The sequence below is a fragment of the Ananas comosus genome, linkage group 19 (assembly GCF_001540865.1).
Source record: "Ananas comosus cultivar F153 linkage group 19, ASM154086v1, whole genome shotgun sequence".
NCBI lineage: Eukaryota > Viridiplantae > Streptophyta > Magnoliopsida > Poales > Bromeliaceae > Ananas > Ananas comosus.
This window is the reverse complement of record NC_033639.1, coordinates 5,811,784-5,827,763: the sequence shown is the minus strand read 5'-3', so window position 1 is coordinate 5,827,763 and position 15,980 is coordinate 5,811,784. Positions and strand designations below refer to the sequence as shown.

The 15,980-nt window shown below is 30.6% G+C and overlaps 2 protein-coding genes across 2 annotated transcripts; one reads left to right on the top strand and one right to left on the bottom strand.

Moving 5' to 3' along the window:
- LOC109724764 lies at positions 744-1,349 on the top strand. Its single transcript, XM_020253696.1, has one exon. The coding sequence runs from the start codon at positions 744-746 to the stop codon at positions 1,347-1,349; it is 606 nt and encodes a 201-aa protein (XP_020109285.1).
- LOC109724556 (vesicle-associated membrane protein 727-like) lies at positions 11,303-14,307 on the bottom strand (the record flags this gene model as incomplete). Its single annotated transcript, XM_020253408.1, is given in 5 exon segments — positions 11,303-11,365; positions 12,972-13,092; positions 13,180-13,375; positions 13,772-13,935; positions 14,057-14,307. Coding segments are annotated over 5 exon segments (588 nt in total), but the record flags the coding sequence as incomplete, so codon positions are not given.

Genomic DNA, 15,980 nt, shown 5'->3' with positions numbered 1-15,980 from the left:
ATATATATATATATATATATATATATATATATATATATATATATATATATATATATATATTTTCCTTCCCCCAATCCCTCCTCAAATACTAATGAATATTTATTATCGGAAAAAACTGGAAACACGATCAAGGTAATTCGTTTGAAACTGTACAACAAAAATCAGATTTTATATTTTATATATAGACGACAAACAAAGTAAGACTCACCGGGCTCTGCCTTGATTGTCAAAATAGCATTGGATAGATAATTGGATAAATAAAAGGAAAGATGCCATCAATGGGATTAATAGGAAAGTATCAATTTTTTTAACTTTTATTAACTTATTATTATATGCTGTCCTCATAAATAGTTATATAGTATAGAGCTATTATGCTATTGGAGATTTAGAGAATTTGATGTTTTCAATTTTTTGACTTTTTGATAAAAAAATATACAGTTGGGATGGTTCCGGTCCCTTCTAAGATTGAGTAATATTTCTAAGGTTGAATGATCTCGATAGAATAATAATATTAATCCAAGTCGAAAATATCAAATTCTCTATATTTTCAATAGCATGTATAGTAGCTCTACTCTCTCTCTCTCTCTATATATATATATATGTATGGAATTCTCTATTTGTAGCTTGCTCGACGTACGTACAAGTTCGTCGCCACCACCCATTCCATGCATGCACCCCCGGCCCTCTCTCTCCCGCCATTTCCTCCTCCTCTTTTTCTTCTTCTTCTTCTTAGGTTTCTTTCCATGGACACCCTCGGCCAATTCTTCGACACCCTCGCGCGCAAGGAACCAACGCTCACGACCTCCCTCTCATGCATCATTCCCCGCAGCCCCTCCGACCAGCCCATCCTCGAGCTCTTCGGCGAGATCGACTTCCGCGAGAAAGACCCCCACCGACATGATACTTTCAGAGCGGACCAAGAATCCGACCGCGACATCGGCGACCGCGCTCGAAAGGATTACAGGAAAAACTGCCGAGAGTCTGGGGAGAACTATGAGAGGTGTGAGCGGAGACTGTGCTTGAGATGCACTTCTAATCCGGGGATGAAGTCGAGGAACGGAGGGGAGTTTCCGCCGTCGATATCGTCGATCGGGACGAACGGAAGGCCGTGGGTGTACTACCAGTCGATCAAGGAGGATGGCAGGTGCGTGATTAAGGAGATCACGATCCCCTGCCGGGAGTGCCTGCACGCCGTTCGCGAGAACGGGAGGCTGTTGTTGCATCTGGGACATCCGAAGAACGACCATTCGGAATTCGGAGCACAAGACGAAGAAGATGATGAAGGAAAAATGGGGGAAGGAGTGGAAGAGAAGAGAGAGAATATTGGTGAAGTTGACAAGGATGAGTGATTAAATAGGGTTGGATATATCGCGTTTTGTGTTTGCACCAGTAATTTGGATCTTGAGACTAATTAACAGGTTTGATTTTCTTTTTCTTTTTTCTTTTTTCTTTTCTTTTTTTTCTTTTTTTTTTGAATCTTTCTAGTACAGCGAGCATGGAGAATGCAGCTTCTTCCAAGTTTTGATGTTTTCTTGATTATTTAGGAATGGTTGGTCAAATGTTGACATGTTGTTTCACATCGCCTGAAGTAGCGGCGAAAACAGTCGTATACGTACGGTTTTTTTTTTTTTTTTTTTTTTTTTTTTTTTTTTTTTTTTTTTTTTACGGTTGGATTCTTCACAAAATCATATCTGTATGTATGAAATGTTAACTTTTTAATGCCATATTTAATTAAAAAATAAATTTATATTCCAATTCCAATGTACATTGGATTTGTATTCAGATATTATTCAGATAATACTATATACTAATATGTGTATATAAATATGAATTTTTATATAAATTAGAATTAGAGAAAATCAAATATAATATAACTAAAGTTCTACACTTGTCTTCAAATTTCATAAGCCTAAACTTAATTAAATAAAATCTAATATTTAACAAATGAGTAATGCTTCTATACTTTTTTTTTTCATTACCATTCATTCACTCTCATTCAACGATTCAGATTTAATTTTCTTAAAATTGTGACTTGCAATAGTATGTCACTTTGGGAGAGGTACCGGTTATCAAGTACCTCAAAAAAGAATATTTTTGTCTTTTAATACATGAGTAATTTAGTCATTTTATCTCTACTATATTATCAAAATTTTTATTCTATCTTTGTTTCCTTTTTTCTCTCTATCTTTCCTCTCATATTTTAGCATTTTGAAAAGTTTCAACTTATTTGACAACAAGAACGTGAAATTATTTTGTGAACCAACTATAGATTTTGTCTATATCCATCTTGAATTCGACACGAATCATATATAAAGTTTAATATTATATTCAAATTTATATTTTAAAATTTTAAATTTAATATAAAATATTTTGAAATATGGTAAAAAGAAATAATTGTTCTGGGTACAGGTTTTGGGTTTGGGTCGGTTTTGGGTTTCGAAAAATTGGTCAGTTTCGGATTTAGTATATGGATTTTTGAAACTCCGTCAGTTCAGAAATATATGTTTTCCGATGGTTAGTCTGGGGTTCGAATTCAAATTCCTAACCTTTTTTCTGAACAGTAATCCTAATCTTTTTAATTTTATATTTAAAATTATGTTTAAAATATTTATTAGCTCTAACATGTAAATGTCATTCTGTTTAAAACGTCTTAATTTAATTCAGTTTAATAGGTGAAAATCAGATCTTTGATAGAATAGTTTAAAGTCTAATCAGTCAAATCATCGGTTCAATCTGATTTTTTAAATTATTGATTACTAATTTAATTAAAATGAATAATAAAAGTTAAGAAGCTAATTGTAAACCAAAAGGAAACAAACTAAAATTTTAAAAATCAACTAAAAATTTAAAAATTTTAAAAGATAAGAGTCAAAATCAATTTAATAAATCAAATTAATTGGACTGATCAAATTAATAAAATATACAAATAGCCTAGATTTGTTCAATATAAATTTATTTAATTTATCTACATTTCTAATTTTGTTTACTCTAGTAAAACTCTAGAGATTTATTATAAGTTTAAAATTTAAATTATACAGTCTAAATCTATTTATTGGTAAGTTTAAATTGCACTACACTATTTAAATTTATTAGAGGTTTCTATTTACTTTTTAGATTCTAAACTTCAATTATTTTATTTGTTTTCAGCTTATATTTAAATTACAATATATGATCTTATTATTTTAAAGGGCTAATTACACCAATGGTCCCTAACTTTTACACTGTTTTTCAATTTAGACCCCAACCTTTTTTTTTTTGCAATCAAGTCCCTAATCTTTTGATTTTATTTCAATTAAGTTCCAGCCGTTAGATAGCTATTAAAATTGACGAAAATTGCGACGTCAGCACTACGTCAGCGCTACAGAGGCGCCATGTCAACCCGACGATGGCGTTGTGTCAGCGAATTGCAAAAAAAAAAAAATTGAGGACCAAATTGAAAAACGGTACAAAGGTTGAGGACAAATGGTGTAATTAACCCATTAAATTTATAAATTCAAAAAAAATTTAATTTAATATTTAAATTTTAAATTTAAACTTTGATTTTGGATTCAAATTTAAATTGGAATTCAAATTCTGATTTTGTATTTAATTTTAAATTCAAATTCACATTTGGAATTATAAATTCTAATTTAATATCAAACTTCGATTTGAAATTTCAAATTCAAAATGTGAATTTGAATTCAAAGTTTAAATTCAAATTTAGAATTGAAATCAAATCTTAAATTCAAATTTAAGTTTTGAATTCAAATTTAAAATTTAAAATCAAAATTTTGAATATGATTTTAAATTTAAATTCAGATTTTAAATTTAAATTTCGGTTTCAAAACATTCATTTTAAATGTAAATTGAAATATCAAAATCAAAATCAAAATTTTAAGTTTGAATTCAAAATTTAGATTCGATTAAAAATTTAAATTTAAAATTTGAATTTTAATTCAAAATTTAAATTCAGCTTTAAATTCAAATTCAAAATTCCAATTTCTTTGTTAGTTTAAAATTTTAATTTTAATATTATTTTTTAATTTAAATTTAATTTTTTGAATTTTTATTTTTAGGGAGTAAAATGAAAAATGTGCAAAGTTTAGGGACCTAAATTGAATGCAAAAGGTTGCCAAATAGATGCTGACGTGGCAATTCTGTTAATTTTAACAGTTTTTTTAACGGTTGGGACGTAATTGTAATAAAATCAAGACGTTAGGGACTCAATTGCAAAATAAAAAAGGTTGGGGACTCAAGTGAAAATTGGTGAGAAGGTTCGGGACTACTGGTGTAATAAACCCTATTTTAAAAGATCAATTTTTAGTATTAAAATTTGAATTAATTTTGTCCATACAATTCTATTCTAAGAATAAATTTGAATTATACCCTATATTTCTAATCAATAATCCATATTAAATTTTTTAAATAGTGATAAAGAATTAATATCTAAATTAAAAAAAATTCTTAAATTTTTTCAAACATATTAAATATGTTGAATTTAAATATTTGCCCACATTCAATTTTTTAAAATTAGTAATACAAAATTAATGTCTAAGATGAATTCATAATTTTGTTAAACATATAAAATATGTTAAATTTAAATATTTACCAACATTACAAATTTTTTTAAATAATGATACAAAATTACTGTCTAAATAGAACAATTCTAAGTTTTTTTTAACATATTAAATACATTTAATTTATAATTTTTTTACCTACATTCAAATTTTTTTAAATAAGTGATACAAAATTAATGTATGAACTATAGGAATTTAAAATTTTCTTAAACATATTAAGTATGTTGAATTAAAATATTTATCAACATTACAAATTTTTTAAATAGTAATACAAAATTCCCCTAACTTAAATTTTAATTTTTTAATTGTCAATATTTAATATTTAATATTTAAATCCAATGTATTTAGAAATAGAACTATTTGTAAAATTCCTATAATTTAAATTAATGCCTAAATTTTAGAATCACTAAAATTTCTAAAGTAAATGCGTAAATTAATGCCTAATTAATGCCTAAATTAGGGTAATCAATCAAATTTTCAAATTAGTGCAAATTAATGCATAAATTTAGAATATCAAATAAAAGTTTCTTTAAATGTTGCATAGTTTATTACCAAAATAACCTCGTATGATGTAACCCTTTTACCTGCTAATATTAAAATTACATCTTTACCCTCTATTAATCAACGGTTAAGATCTATTTTATTTTTTAATAATAAAGTACCAAATCATTTCTCTTAACAAATATAATTGTAATTTTAATATAAAAATCATAATAGAGTAAACGAAGAACCACCTCATCTCTTTACAGTATATATTAACGTCTCCCTTATATGTTTTCGTATTTTTCTTCATATGCATATTCGGATATATATGAATGTGTATGGAATGTTAAATTTTGACCTCTACCATTATGTTTGGCCAAGCCCTTGGAGAATTAATTTATAGAAGTAATTTTGATTTGAAGAATTGCTTTGAATTAGAAGTTATGGAGCATTTAATTGAATTTCACAGAAAAATAATTTTTCTGAAGTAATTTTGTAAATTATTTTGCAATTTTTTGATGTTTGCACGTAAGCATAATTTTTTCGTTTAATTTTATTTTTAAATTTGAATTAAAATTTTGAATTTGAATTTAAAAGTTTATTACAAATTTTAAGTTTAAAATTTTAATTTGAAATGCAAATAAAATTTTAAAATTTAAAATTTTGATTAAAATTTTGAATTTGAAATTTAATATTTAAATATAAATTTAAAATTTTGAAATTTGAAGTTTAAAATATACATCTAAATTTTAAAGTTTGAAATTTGAATTTAAAATTTAAATATTAAAATTTAAATTTAAAATCTAAATATAAATTAAAATTTTAAATTTTAAATTTTAAATTCAAAATATAAATTAAATTTAAAATTTAAATCTAAAATTCATAATTTGAAATTTAAAATTTGATATTGAAAATTTTGAAATTTACAATATAATTTTTTATTTTGAAATTTAAAATAAAACTTTTTAATTTGAAAATTAAAATCTAAAATCTAAAATTTAAAATTGAAATTCGAATGCTAAAAATAAAAATATAAAATTCTAAATTTAAAATTTTTAGTTGGAAATTTGAAACTTTGAATATAAAATCTGAATTTAAATTTAAAATTGGAATTCAAAATCAAAAGTAAATTAAAATTTGCGACAGGTACAAATGGAATAGAAATGAATTGATAAAACATTCCTGGAAAAGAATTCTGTCACTTACACTTATGAAGTCTTGTATAGATATACAATATAAATACAATATCAAAATTGATCCAATTTCTACCTATAATTATGATATTACGATCAGATTGGGTACCAAAGATTCACGATTAAATCTGCTTTCTATGAATGAGATAAAGACAGAATAATCAGGAGCACTATCCAGTTTTACTTTACTTTATTTAGATTTAGCACACTTAATTTAATGTTAAAAAAAAAAAAAATTCAAAGATTCTTTTGTTTTGGTAGTAGTCTAATTTATAGAATAGGATTGAATTGCATAATCATAAAAGGAGTAGTATTTTTTAAGTGCATACCAATATAGCTATCTACCTATCCGCATATTCCATTTTTTATCGTAATTTCACTTGGAGCAACAGGGATCAGGTCGCACTATATTATAATTAGTATTTTTTATTCAATATATTCAATACAATGAAAGATTAAAGCACGGTGATTCTCTATAGGGATGGATATGTACATAAGAGAGAGACCCGACTCGGTATCTGTGTACCAATTTCTGTTCTGGGGTTTACATATACATATATATTTTCTTATAATTGCTAATTGAAAATAATTTTGGAAAATAATTGATACTGATTAGTTGTAAATCAATTTGATTTTGTTATACCATTAAGGAAAGGAAACACATTGAGATTAAATACAAAATAGAAGAACCGTTCACTACTTCAAAATCAAAAATAAACAAAATCCAAAATCAAATAATAAATAATAAGAATTAAATAAAAAAAAAATAGTTAATAAGAAAAAGTTAATGGTTCCAATTTGCCCTAAATTTTGTAGTCTGTGACTGGAAATCCATTTTTTCTTTTTTCAATTTGAAATTTCTTTTCAATAGAAAGAGAAGGGAAGTTTTTAAGCGGTGTGTGTTTTGAGATACAATCAATCGAAGAGAATAATCTAAACTGGATCCCATAAGAAACAAGAATTCATTTTTGGAAAGAGATTGAAAAGGGATAAGCACAATGAAATTCAAGATCAAAAAACAAATAAAAAAGAAAAAAAGGGTTCAGCAATCCCCCCTCTGAAAAAACAAACAATTAGTAATAAAATGTGGATGAATAATATTTTCATCGATTTTGGATCGGATTTGGCGGCATGGCCAAGCGGTAAGGCAGGGGACAGCAAATCCTTTTCAAGAAGGAGGTTTTATCTATTTCTAATTTTGAGACCTCTAAAATCAAAAATCTGATTCTAAAAATTCTAAAATTTTTATTTTACAAAAGAGATTATTGAACGCTCTTTTGAAAAAACAAAAAATAAAAAAAAAATCATTTTTACCTTAAAATAACTTCCTAAAAATAAGGCCGAATAACTTTTGATGTCACCCGTCTGCTATTAATTGAAATGGAGTCAAGTTAGGCTTAGTTTGTTATTGAGTCCTATCTAACGCTATTAAATATAGGGTTAATTGTATACACGTCCTTGCAAACATGATGATTTGTAGATATATTCCTGCAAAGCTCAACTTTCATAAGTTATCCCTGCAAAAGTCCTAATATATTCAAATATATCCCTCTAATTAGGATTCGTTAGAGAGCTGTTGATTTTTTAACAGTAAAGTTGTGAAATGATAATTTTGTCCTCTTCCTCTTCCTTTTCCTCTTCAGGCTGCAGGAGCGGACGGCGGCGGCGGCGACGGTGACCTTGCGTAGCTTGTCGGAGTTGCAGCCAACGAGGACGAGGAAGAGGCGAAAGGTGAAGGCGCGGCCGATGCCGTCGGAGGCCCCCGTGACGACGGCCCACGCGCGCACCACGACGGCGAGGACGATCAAATTATCGGCGACGACGACGAAGAAGAAGGAGGAGAAAAGGAGGAAAAAGGAGGAAAAGGAGGATATGGAGAAGAAGAGGAAGAAGAAAAAGCAGGAGAGGAAGAGGAAGAGAAAGAAGAAGGGCAAAATTGTCAATTCACATTATTTATTAACTATGGTTAAGTATTTAAACTGTGGTTATCGAAATTTCTCTAATGGACCCTAACGATAGGGACATATCTGAATACATTAGGACTTTTGAAGGGATAACTTATGAAAGTTGAGCTTTGCAGGGATATATATATGCAATTCTCCATGTTTGCAAGGATGTGTATGCAATTAACCCTAGATAAAATGGAGTTGAGAAAAAAATATATAGGGATATGCTTTTGCATTCTCTGGTGAGATCGCAGAAAATATATTGTAACCGACTCATCGCGATATACGAAACGTAATATTACGTACGAAAACAAACAGAGTATTTTTCCAACGTGTTAGCTATTAGCAGTTAACTGTTAACAAATTCTGTAGTTTCATCAGTTCAAAAGAACAGAAATCTGGAAAAGTTTTGATCGAAAAAAGAGGTTTGTTAGATAATATTGTATAGTTGAGGGACCCCTGCACAATTTTACCGCTGTCAAGAAAAGAAAAGATGTATGCACAAAACTTGCTCACAGTTTCTTCTCCGTAATCTACATCAATTCCTCACAAGTAACATTCTATCTTGTTATCTAAATTAGCTTAAAGACAGATTTTTGCATATTTTTATTATCAAGCAGGCAAAAGATAATTTATTTCGCGAGGATGCTGCAACGTAGGCTAATAAATAATTTGCCTAAATTTGACCGGACAGATTGTAAATGCAAGGATGATGGGTTTATCAGAGAACTGAATCTGAAACCTAACACATAAGATAGAAAATTTAGACAAAAAGTGGTGCTCAATTTAGCTTTGGACCTCCATATTCTAGTGCCAGAAAGTAACTTTCTGTTGACAGTAATAATCCATTGTTGGCAGATAGAAGTCACAGGAAAAATATCAGATAATATTTTCTTCATTGTTCTCACTAAGAGGTGAGCATATACTAACAACCACTGATTCTAACAAAGTTTTCTGAAGCATTGTACACATCAAACTGTAATACTCTTGGATCATTGCATACCATTCAAATTCACAGCTAAAGCAATACACAAAATACTATATGCGGCAGGTTGACTACATCAACAAAGTTTGAAATCCGAAGATCATATGCACATTGCTACATTCATCAGAGAGAGAAAATAAGAGGCCTAATTTCTATTTATATTNCATATCTACCCTATGATATTTATCTTTCTGTGTATCTATCTTTGATACGTTTAATAACGATGCGAGAAATCCGATTTTACATGCCTATCAAGAGATGAAAGCACTGTAACTCTAGTTTAGACATTTGAAAAGCGAATACCAGTCAAATACTTACGAGGCGGATTAAAACGACGAAACTCACGGAATCTCGAGACATTTTTAGGTTTTCGTGAATCTGGAGGTGAGATAGATGTCATAGTATAATGTTCTCTTCTTTCCAACCCGGATCGTAACTGCTTCAGTTGTGTTCCAGGGTGATGGGAAAGCGGATTCAAACGACGAAACTAACGAAAATTCTCGAGACCGTTTCAGGTTTTCGTGAAATTTGGAGGTGAGATAGATATCACAATCTAACGTTCTCTTCTTTCTGTCCCAGGCCGTAAATATATATATATATATATATATATATAGGCTAGGGCTACTATACTCTTATAAGTATAGAGCACTTCGTACTCATCAGTTGTTTTTAATGATATAGCTTCCGACTCGACGATCCACTCCGTTAAATATAATCTAGAGTATTTGAAACTTTTAGAAATTAAATTTGGTAATTTTTCGAAATCATAATAAAGTTCATTAAGCGGATATAAAATGAACGGTCAAAATCGAACGACGTCTTAAAAATGAATGATCAGACCCTTCAATTTAAGATCGGAGTTATTGATCTTTATCTATGTAGTGAATAGAAATTTCTAAAAAAATTAACTGATTTCGATTCTTTTACACCGTTAAACTAGCAAATATTCCATACCGGTCATTAAAAATTGTCAATTTTGTGACCTTTTGATCGTAAGGTAAATGATGTTGAAAAATTATAAAATTTGATTTCTAGACGTTTTAAATGCTCTAGATAATGTTTAACGATGTGAATCATCAATTCGGAAGCTCTATCATCGAAAACAACTTATGAGTACGAGGGTGATCGTACTCATAAGAGTATAGTAGCCAGACTCTATATATATATATATATATATATATATAGATAGATAGATAGATAGATAGAAACATGGAAATTATTGCTACGCTCTTTAGGCTAAAATGTACGGATAGTTCTCTACTTTCGTGACATTGAGATCAAATCTGTAAACTTTTCGCTTATGGTCAGTTTATGAATGCTCCGCCTAATTTTGCTGCTTTGAGTGCCTTAGAGCTCTGTAAAAATCCAAAAGCACTTAGACCTCCACTCTATCTACAGTATCATATTACAAGAGAAGAAAGGTTGGGCCTAGCATTGACGAAGTCAACACAAGGTCCCACTACCCTTTCGCCTAAGTTTGCTGCTTTGATTGCTTTTAAGAGCTCTGGCAAAGTCCAAAAGCACTTTAAACCTCCACTCTATCTATAGTGTTAGATTGCAAGAGAAGAAAGACAGGGTCCGGCATTGAAGAAGCAAACCAACTAGATGCTCCTTCAACACAAGTTCCCACTATTCTTTCATCCTCATCTAGCACAAAAAATAAGTAGAGGTTTGAAGTGCGTTTGGAAATTTGCAGAGCTTCAAAGCGCTCATATCAGTTGCTGTAGGCGAAGCATTTCATGCTAGGGCTAAACAACTTGGCCTGTAAAGTTTCCTATATTTTGTGATTGCATCCTTCGCACCATCAATAATAGCGTCCATTATGCCATATGCATTATTTTGTTTGCAAATAACCATACTAACCCATTCAAAACGTACTCAAAAGTTATGCAGGACAAAAAAAAAAAAAAAAAAAAAGAGATGACAGATGACAGATGACAGATGCCAGTAATGTGATTCCAAAAGAACAAAATTGGAGAACTGAATTGTTTAAGTAAAAAAAAAACTTAAAAACTAAGTTGCAATATTGTAAAAGTACAGGAACTCTTTGTTCATTTTGACCTTTAGGTCTCTCAAAGTGACTAATATTATCGAACCACTGACATAAAACGACGCTGAAATATAAGAAGGAAAAGGTACCTGAAACTGTAAACTTTCCGTCTTGTCCACCAAAAGTTCAATCTTCTCTCCTCGATCAAGAACCTACTCAAAAATCAAGATGGTGAGAATATATACTAATCAGGATTTATGTCAGATATCAAAGGATAAATGACAATAAACTAGAAAGATAATATAGTCTTGCACTACATCAGTTAGCGAAATATCAATCAACCTTACAAGTGATCTAGAGGTGGTACAATGACATCAAAAGCACAGAAGCCTTAATCAAAATCAAACAAAGTGGCATTGAACTATAATATTACTTACCACTGGTATTGAACTATAATATTACTTACCACTTTGAACTATACTATCACTTACCACTGTGCACAACAGATTTCTAGCATTATAACATTAAGAAAAAGAGTAAAAGCCATGCACAACAAGAACAAAAACAAGTTAATGCTATATCAGTCAAAGTAGCAAGATAATTGTCAAATTAACTGGTTCAACCTTATCAGTGGTCTCCAGATTAAAACCAATGTTCTATAACCGACCCAACCATTAACATAGTGAAGAGATTTAACCAAGATCAATCTAGGGTTGACCTGTAGCATAACATATAGTTACCTGTATATTATAGTTCTAAGTGCATAAGCATAGGCTACGCTCACATGGTTACCTGCCTAACCTTTAAAAGATTCAGAGTCCCGATCTTTCAGGCCAAATAGCAGGGCCATTTTAATTTCTGTCAATTATTGACCAGTCTAGACCCTGGTTCAGCCGGTTCAACTAGTTTACACATGTTTTTCTTGACTTTTTGTCGAAATGCTTCTTATACCTGGACTGAACTGGCAGTCCCATTAACCCAGTCCAGCCAGTCTCATATGTCTTTCTGAATGCTAAATAGATCAAAGTAATATAACCTACTCACGCTCCTCAAGAATATTTACAGTTGCCCAACAGAAGTTGCGGAAGAGATCAAAATATATAGAGAGGATCAAAAATCTTTTAGTTCACAGAAATAAAATGTATGCTCCATCCCATAATAAACAGAGTGCCTACCTGAATTCCACTATTTACCTGATTCAAAAGGATTATAACAAAGAATCTAGACTCTTTTACTCTCACGTATTGTATGATGATTGGTAAATAATGGGAAGACTGCTCCTTCAAACAGGATGACACGTCCCGAAATAAGAAAGTCGTGTCAGCCGCAAAAGTGATTGATGAAGCAAAAGACTAGACCCACTTCAGTTATGTGGCTTTAGAGTATTTAGTGTCGACCAGTATGAAGTTGACTATGGGCTTATTTAGATGTCAGAACAAGTAATTTAGTAATAACTCGTGTCCTATGAGAATTATCTTCTGTGATTGCAAGTTAGGAGTTTGATTAGATGGTCTTAACAGTCGTATTTGTTAGGATGTTATATTTCACCCACAAAGTGATTTATCTTAATCCCAGAAAATGATATAGTATACTTTTCTAGATATTTGATCATACTTTTCATCTACCAATACTACAAGCTTCTTGAGTAGATAAAGGAAATGTGTTGAAAATAGATATTCATGTAGCCAAGCAAGCCCTAATGTTTTCATAACAAATACTACTTGCCCACCAAGGGTAGTTCCTTTCGATATACTTAACCCAAGCATTAATCTCATCGAAAAAGAAAAAAAAAGATTGAAAACAAAAATCAATAGGCACCTTTTCAATGTTGTCCATCATTATTTCCTTGATATCTGTAATCTGAGCTTTCAGCTTGGACAACTTGCTCATTTCTTCAGGATGATTAATGCAATACTGCATGTGCTCCTTCAGCCTCGGTCTGTTTAGTAAAACAAAGAATTAATTGCATCCAATATGTAAAAGAAATTAAGCTTCAAATACCTTGGCGTTTGAGTTCTTTACATACCCAAACTCCCGATCGAGATTATATGCAATGCTAAACCTATCTTCGAATAAAAAATCATCCTCCTCATCAGCAAGTGGATGCGGATCTTCAGAGCCAATACTAGATCCATACCGCTGCATGAAATCATCTTTTACTCTCTCAAGAAACACAAATGGCAAACTCCTCCCAACCACTTCATCCGCTACAACAAGGAAAACTGAACAACCGAAAAAAACTAATCAAGCACTAGTTACGAGTTCAGTCGTTAAACTTTGGCTCAAATATAACTTCAACCTCAGATTTTTCAATTATAACAATTCAGTCCGTAGAGTTTGATCCTTATCACAATTTCGTCCTTTGATTTTTAATTTGCTCTCTAAAGTTATGTTTCTGTTTCAATCGTGTCCCTGAAATTTGATCTGGATTGAAATTTCGTCCTCAAACTTTCGACTTTGTCAAAGAAATCCCGACAACGGTGTTTTGTTACAATGGTGTTTTGAAATTTGATCTTGATTGTTATGCAGAAGATACTAGAGAGACTAAATTGTTACAATTGAAACTACGGATATATATATATGTTAGTAGAAGTAAAAAACAATAGACGTAGACATACCAAATCCTCTATCGACGAAGAAGTTAAACGTGTGGCCGTCGCACGAGTAAGTGAACTTGCTACTATCAGGAGGAAGCTTTTGTAGGCATTGGATGGCAATAGTACTAAAATTCCCCGAGAACGGTGTGTGCTCCGCGAGCACAACCGTGCCCTTCGCCACAAAGCTATATATAAGAGGCTGTTTACTCATTGTTGGTAGCAGCAACCAATCTGTATAAATATATATATATAGATAGATAGATAGATAAAAGAGAGAAGAACATAAATATGTAATGACATAATCACTTATTAGCATATTCTTTGCATAGGCTCAGTTTCAAGATCCACATGATGGGAGAGTCATCCAAGATGAATAAACAAGCTGAAATTAGCGGGGGAAAAAGAAGTGCAATAACTGATGAATGACCTTGATCTTGCACCAAGCAACTACACAATTTTGAGAGAAAAATCTATAAAGAGAAGTTGCGAGTAGGAAAATCGCGAAGAAAAGGGAACTTTTGGATTGAATAAGAGATCTAAATAGAGGTGGCGGTTGATCGAACCTTCCAGAAACCCTAATTGCGGTTTACTTCGTTCCGAAGGTGTGTCTTCTTGCGCTCTCCGCCCCTTTGCTACTCACTCAACAGTCAGTCGGGGCGAGGAGAAGGGAAGATGCTTGGCTTACGAAACCCCAATGTAGAAACCCCCGCCAAAGCCTCTTTAATTACACCACTACCCAGAAATCTACAGTAAAAGTTGCAGAATCGGACCGCATTTTGTCCGTCAAATAGAGACTAAAAAAGATATCGACAGTCCAGTATCCAAAATCAAAAATCACAAATTCAAATCATAATTGATTCATACTTTTAATTAAATTTATTTTTTTTAAAAAAATATGAAATGGATAAAATGCTATTTTTTTCTAAAAAAAATAGAGAGGAAAAAGATATTACAGGGTTAGAGTCACTAACTCAATCAACGAGTCAGCATAATATTATAAATATTTAATTATTATTTTAATTTTATTTCTGCATAAAATTGAGTAGATATAAGCTTTCAAGTTTTACATTTTGTAAAGCTATTCTGTGCTAATAAAAAATACGTTAAGCTAAGTTGATTTTAAACCATTATATTTTAATATAACTTGATAAAATAACTTGGCTAGTTTGATTAAATTTGAACAAATTTGATTAAAACTTAACATGTCCACTGTTTGATGGTTGAACAATCAGTTTGAAGAGTTTAATAAAGAAATACTTTTTACCTATCTGGCTCAAAGGATTGAATTGAATAATTTATAAACTGGGTCATGATCGAACCGATCGAAACGCCGAATTCAAACTGATTATTAAATCATTGCAAAAAATAAATGTTACACCCCTATTTATCCAATGGGTGTAATTCTTTTTTATCACTCACGTCGATATGATTGATAGTAAAATTTTACCTATTCTAAGAATAAGGTGTAAAATTAGAATCATGCTAATTTTGCTAATTTAGCAAATCGAATAGCCTCGCTGAATTGGCTACTGCGGACCTCCAACGTCTGAGAGCCTATTTGAAAATTATTGCTAGCATTTAGGCATATTTATATATTGGTTACCATGAATATATTAATTTTTCTATCTATTAGTACTTTTAATTCAATAGTCTATTTTTTTTTTTTTTTTTAGGTAAAAATGTGCATCACTTATCCGAATTATGAACCATTTTGAATTAATTACCAAATTTTTAAATTTTAATTTTACTATTCAACTTTTTAATTTGTTTATTTGAGTCAAACAACAATACTTTAACATTTTGAAGGACAAGTCCATAAACTTAAACTTTGTAGAGATATCTCTACTATTCGATATGTTTATAAAGAGCTGAATGAAATTATTCCTTAATATAATATAAACTTTTTAATATTTATTTTAATAAAAGTATATATTGATATTTTAATCTCATATTTAGCATATTGAATAGTCAGCTACGGTTTTTCAGTTTTAGATATAGATTTTTGTATTTTTTTTAACGTGACTGTTTCAGTTTTAAAATTTTATATTCGATGGATTCGGATAAATTTTGGATTTTAATTTGTTTTTCGAGTTTGAATTCAGATTTTGTAAATCAATAGATTGACACTCCTAATTATACCCAATTGGTGAATGGAGGGGGAGAAAGTCAACGAAGAAGAGCCCGAATATTCTGGTCTTTCGTTCTCTTAACCGCTGCCGACGGATCCTCT